The 5462-nt window shown below is 43.2% G+C and overlaps 1 protein-coding gene across 6 annotated transcripts in view; it reads right to left on the bottom strand.

Moving 5' to 3' along the window:
* Positions 1–2300: 2300 nt before the first annotated feature.
* The window catches only part of srrm2 (serine/arginine repetitive matrix 2), an 11000-nt gene continuing 7838 nt past the window's right edge, over positions 2301–5462 (bottom strand). For 2 of the 6 annotated variants that reach the window (XM_008402919.2, XM_008402922.2), the window contains 5 exons: positions 5111–5456; positions 3380–3991; positions 3227–3301; positions 2793–2900; positions 2301–2671 (listed from right to left, as the gene is read on the bottom strand). In XM_008402919.2, the coding sequence (XP_008401141.1) occupies positions 2617–2671; positions 2793–2900; positions 3227–3301; positions 3380–3991; positions 5111–5456 (1196 nt within the window). In that variant the 3' untranslated portion in view covers positions 2301–2616. The remainder of the gene's footprint in view (positions 2672–2792; positions 2901–3226; positions 3302–3379; positions 3992–5110; positions 5457–5462) is intronic. The other 4 variants (XM_008402923.2, XM_008402927.2, XM_008402918.2 and 1 more) reach the window with 3 other exon arrangements.

Here is a 5462-nt window from a genome sequence, read left to right as displayed (position 1 = left end):
GCTCAAGACTGCCAAATTCCCACTAATATTTTTATTTCATACATTAATATCTATACTTATTTTTTTACTGGTCTTTTTTATATTTTTTGTTTATTATTTTATTTTTTGCGCATTACACCAAAAATGTTCTCAATATGTGCTTCATAAATGTGCAGTTGAATGACAATAATGTTTGCCTATGTGCTTCAGAGCAGATAACAATTCTGCTAAATAGACATAAAAAGAAAAAGCTTGGAAAAAACACACTAAACACAGTAATAGTTGTTGAAAACTATGCATATGTTGCTCCTGGGTGATTTTGAATCCTTCCTACAGAGGAGACATGGATTTCTTTACCAGCAATTCAATACATTTTTCTGATACTTATATGGTAAGCTGTTAGGGTCAAATATTGGCTCTAGAAATCCATCTAGGGGGACAAACTATAAAACATTGTAGTTCAATCAGTCAAAATACTATAAATATGACTGAAACTCCATCAGATAGCCTGGGGAAAGCATCTTAACACTTATTTTTTTGAGCAGTGAGGAGAACAACGCTTTTTCTTGTCTTCTTTTATATCAACACATTACTTGATTGGTGGAAAAAGTGGTGTTCACAGATTAAATAGATTTGACACCAACGGCTTGCCGTAGCCTCCCACCAGTTGCGCTTCTGCACTGCGGGTGCAGCATTTCATCTCTATGCTGCATTCAAGTCAACTCGTACACTGGATTATCCGCCTTGATATGACTCAAAATGCCAAAACAAAGCCTTTTTAACTATTCCACATAAAAAATTATCACAAAATTTAAATGTGAACCCAATCTACACTGAAAACAAAATAAGTGAAGCTAATTTTTAAAACCTTTTCTGTATTGATAGTTACTGGAGTGTCTTACATTTTAGGGTATAAACAAAACACTGAATCCATTTAGTTAAAACATTGAGCTATACGTTTTTCTACGAAAGCATTTATATAAATTATAGATATGGATTTGGTTCAGTAAAACCTTTGGTAACATGATATCACCTGTGTTTTTGTTTAGTTGTTTCTTGGTTAAAGGTTCAAATTTCACAGCGAGACTCAAATGAAACCAGCAGAATTTTCTGGAGCAGATTTGAGCTTCAGCTGATTTGCGATGACAGACGCTGATGTGGACATCAGCTTCCTGGTTGCAACATCAGGGAGTCGCATCCTGTCACTGTTAGCGTTGAGAAACAGAGTTTTCCAAAACCTCCGAACTTCTGCTTCCTGCTCAAGGTTGAACCATTATTGAATTTCGATCCAAAATGTCGGATGAAATTCAGGAAATCGTATTTTTTAACCCAGAGAAAATGCAGATGGTTTTAAAGTGAGATTTCTTAGAGCACACATAGACTGTGTGTTAAATATGTAAAACAACAGATCAGAGTTTTATCTAGTTTGGGTTAAATAAAGTTTGGGTTGTAAATGTCGCAGATTCTTGCGCTAATCCGGGGTGTCCAAAGTGTGGCTCAGGGGCCATTTGTGGCCCTTGGAGCAGCTTTGTGTGGCTCTTTATCTTAGGAATGGTTTACTTTACTCCATTACTGAGGCAGATGGAGACTTTTCGTGGATTTTCTTTGTACATTTTCAATGACAAATTTACATCTTAGAAAAGTTTAGGTATAAAACAAATGTTTTTCTTTTATTAGCCGTGCGTTTTGTCTTTTTCATTTCATTTTAAAGTCATAGTAAGCAGGGCAAACATCTCCAGCATCGTTTTACATCAGACTTAGTCACACCCAATAATTACAATGTGTTAAATCCAATTACGGGTTTTCAAAGACGGTTCTTATTTTCGCTCCGGCATAATTTCCGTTTGCCTGATTTGTCATTTTTCTCTTTCTACCCAAAACTGGATGACAAAAGTCTTCAGTCTGTTGTTTCGGTCTCAACCAGACCCTTTTTCTGAAGGTTTACTGAAACTTCATTATTCATTTTATTTGCCGTTTCTGTTTGATTTATTCTGGATATTTAAGATTTCTTCCAGTTTGATGTAAAAATGTTAAGATTTTAAATTTTATTGGTTTTTGAGAACGTTTTCTTGCATTAATATTAGTTGAAATGGTCTCAAAACAACAACTTTGTTTATGGCAACAACTTCTGGGACAATTTATCATCCACCAAAGTTCATCACGACAGGCCAAGTTATATAAATAAGTAAAAATGATTTTTTAAGTTCTCCTTATAATACTGAGCTGGAATTTGAGATAAAAGCTGATAATCTGCATTGATCCAAGAGTTCAATTATTAAACTAGTAAAAATGCATAAAAACCAAGAAAATTTCCACCCAAATAAAATTTACAATTACTTTTTATTAATACGATGAATCATTTTCAACAAAAGACATTACCCTAGTTTCAGTTTCTGCTCACATTGCATGGAATCGTTTACCTGTTACATAATAATAACCAAAATACGGACAGCTCATATCTACAGGAAGGACGACATTCAGCACAGGTACAGTTGGGGTGAGGCGGCTGCAGCCTGCGACGCTCCACCAAAACAAAAACAGATCACTGCAGGAGCAGTTCTCCAGACCCAGTGCTGGAGTCCAGGCTGGCAGGAGGAGGAAGAGGAGAAGGAGGAAGGATGTGTTTCTGATGATCGCTCATTTTCTCCTCCTGCTGCTGGACGAGGATCTGGGCGACCGCCGGCCTGCGCTCCTGCAGGGAAAACAGAGACGCCTTCAGGAAAGTCTCACCGAGGCCGAACAACACGACGGAATGCAGATTTATTTATTCAGAACTGAACTAGGATTGGAAATCAGGAAGTTTTTCTGCTGACCTGGGAGCGGGAGAGGAGCGAACGGCTCGGATGTGTCTGGGAGGAGAATAACTGAGAGAACGGGAATCTCTGAGCGAGTCGGCCGGGACGCGGTGAGGCCGAGCAGGGCTGAGGGGGAAACAGCAGCAGCTGCATTAAACTCACACAGTACACTAAACATACACAGGACACGGAGGAGGCAGAGAAGGAAGGAAGGAAAGAAGGAAGGAAAGATGTCTGCCTGAAAGGAAGAATAGGAAGAAAAAGGACAGAAGGACCGAGACGAAGGAAGGAAGGGAAAAAGGGAAGAGGAAGGAGGTAAAGAAGGAAGGAAACAGTCAAAGGAAGGAGAGGATGCATTCTGTCTCAAACTTTAGTCCATCATAACTGAATAAACAAACTGATTTTATTCCAGATTTTGGTCTAGTTAAATCACATCACTCCATTTCCGTTACCTGTTTTTCTTGGCTTCCCCTTCATCGCTGGATGAGGAAGAGGAGGACTGGGAGCTTCGTCCTTTCTCTGGCTTCCTGTTGAGAAGGAAACAGTTTGATGAGGAAACCAACGGATCCAAAACACCCGTCGGTTCCTCAGCTGCTCCTGCTCACCCTTTGCCCTGCTCCGCCTCCGAGTCAGAGCTGTCTGAAGACGAAGACGAGGATGACGAGGAGGAGGACGATGATGAAGACGAGGAGGATGAAGAGGAGCTGGAGCTGCTGCTCCTGCTGGCCTTCTCCTTCCCGTTCACAGCAGCGTCCTTCCTGGTGGCTGTCAGTGACTGCTTCCCTTCGGGACCAGCTGTTGGCTGCCTGCCTTCTGATTGGCTGATGGCCGGCGACCTCCTGATGGCGTCATGAGGCCGGCGCGGGTCGGACGGCGAGCTCCTTCGACCCGGTGCCGCCGCGGCTCGGGCAGAGTCCCTGGGGGGACCTTGAGCCGACGAAGATCGACCCGCCGGCTTCCCGTCGTCCGGAAGCGGCCTCTCTCTCTCCGCCGGAGGCTTCACCTCCTTCCTCTCCGGCGGCAGGGAAGGAGACGAGGAAGAGGAGGAGCTGGAGCTGGACGAGGAGGAGGAAGAGGACGACCTTTGGGGCGGGGAGGCGACCTTTGCAGGCGGCGGTCTCTCTGGCTGCCGGCCCCTCTCTCGCTCCCTCTGCCTGTCTGTGGAGGGCGAGCGACTGGCCCGCCGCCGCTGCTGAGGAGACGGCGAGCGGCGGAACCTGGAGGCAGAAGCAGCAACATTTCAGGGCGTTGATAAAAAAACTAATCTGTTCTTTTCTAAACTGTGTGACGGACAAACAGGCTGATTTCCTCCACGTCAGTTAAAACGACATCAGTGACTCTCTTCCTGCGCAGGAAGGAAACGGCCACAAAATATGAAATATTTTCATTACCTCCATCAGCGCTACGCTCAAATTAAGTTCTCTGAATGTCAATATGTGGATAAAATCTCTAAGGAGGAAATTTAATCCATTAATTTAGAAAAATCTAAATAATCCATAAATTAACTAACTTTAGACTTTGGAACAGTTCTGGGTTCACTTCTGCTAATCAGCGAATAGCAGAGCTAATCTTTCTTTTAGCCATTTTACCGACTTTGAAAATGTTTATGTTTTAACAATTCATTTCAAAAATATTTTTTTGATCCCAAAGGGAAATTAATTGCTGATGTTTTATATTAAATGTCTGTTTTTTACACCAACTGGTTTTATTTTTCACATTGGGTTTAGTAACTGAGCCAGGTGAAGGTCGCCGTCATGACAAGCGTTCGCCAGCAGGTGTCACTGTTAGCATTCCAGCTAAATACCCTGAAACTCTGAACACTTGAACAAACATCCGAGTTCATGTAGAAAAACCGTTGCCTTCTGAAGGTCATTACATTATTTTTCTTTGAGTGTTTATTCAGGAATATCACAGATGAGAAGTGTTGTTTTCCTTAAATTTGGAGGTGAACCACTCTCTAGCTTTTGGTAAACACAAACAGCCTTAGATGTCTGTTAATGGAAACATTACAGTGGCTTAATAGCCAATAAAACCAGGTTATAACCTGCTTCATCAAAGTGAAGACAGCAGGTAAGACGTTCACTTTTAAGCCAGAAACCTTTCACATGTGGGGTGTCTCAGGGTTCAGTCCTGGGACCCCTCCTATTTAAATCTATATGCCCCCACCGGTTCAGGTTACAACAGGAAATAAGAATAGTTACCATAACTACGCAGATGATGCACAGCTCTACAACCCACCCAATCACTGATCAGATGCTTAGAACAGATAAATGTGTATGAACGCTTCCTTTTAGCTTGTATTGTTGACGGCATGTTCATAACTTTACTCGCATTACCTGCTGGGGGGACTTGGCCGTCTGAGGATTCTTGACGTGGATCTGCTGCGTTTCCTTGGACTTCTGGACCTAGATCTAGTGCGTCTCCTTGGACTTTTAGGCCTAGATATAGGCCTTGACCCACTGCGTCGTCTTGGGCTTCTGGGCCTAGAACCGCTACGGCGTCTCAGATTTCTCAGCCTGGACCCACTACGCCGCCTCGGACTTCTGGGTCTAGAACCACTGCGCCTTCGGGGACTTCTGGGCCTAGAGCCGTAGCGTCTTCTCGGAGGACTTCTGGGCCTAGATCCGCTGCGTCTTCTCGGAGGACTTCTGGGCCTAGATCCGCTGCGTCTTCTCGGAGGACTTCTGG

This window comes from Poecilia reticulata, unplaced genomic scaffold, assembly GCF_000633615.1.
Source record: "Poecilia reticulata strain Guanapo unplaced genomic scaffold, Guppy_female_1.0+MT scaffold_271, whole genome shotgun sequence".
Taxonomy (NCBI): domain Eukaryota; kingdom Metazoa; phylum Chordata; class Actinopteri; order Cyprinodontiformes; family Poeciliidae; genus Poecilia; species Poecilia reticulata.
The sequence above is the reverse complement of the archived record's forward strand: the minus strand, read 5'-3'. Positions and strand labels throughout refer to the sequence as shown.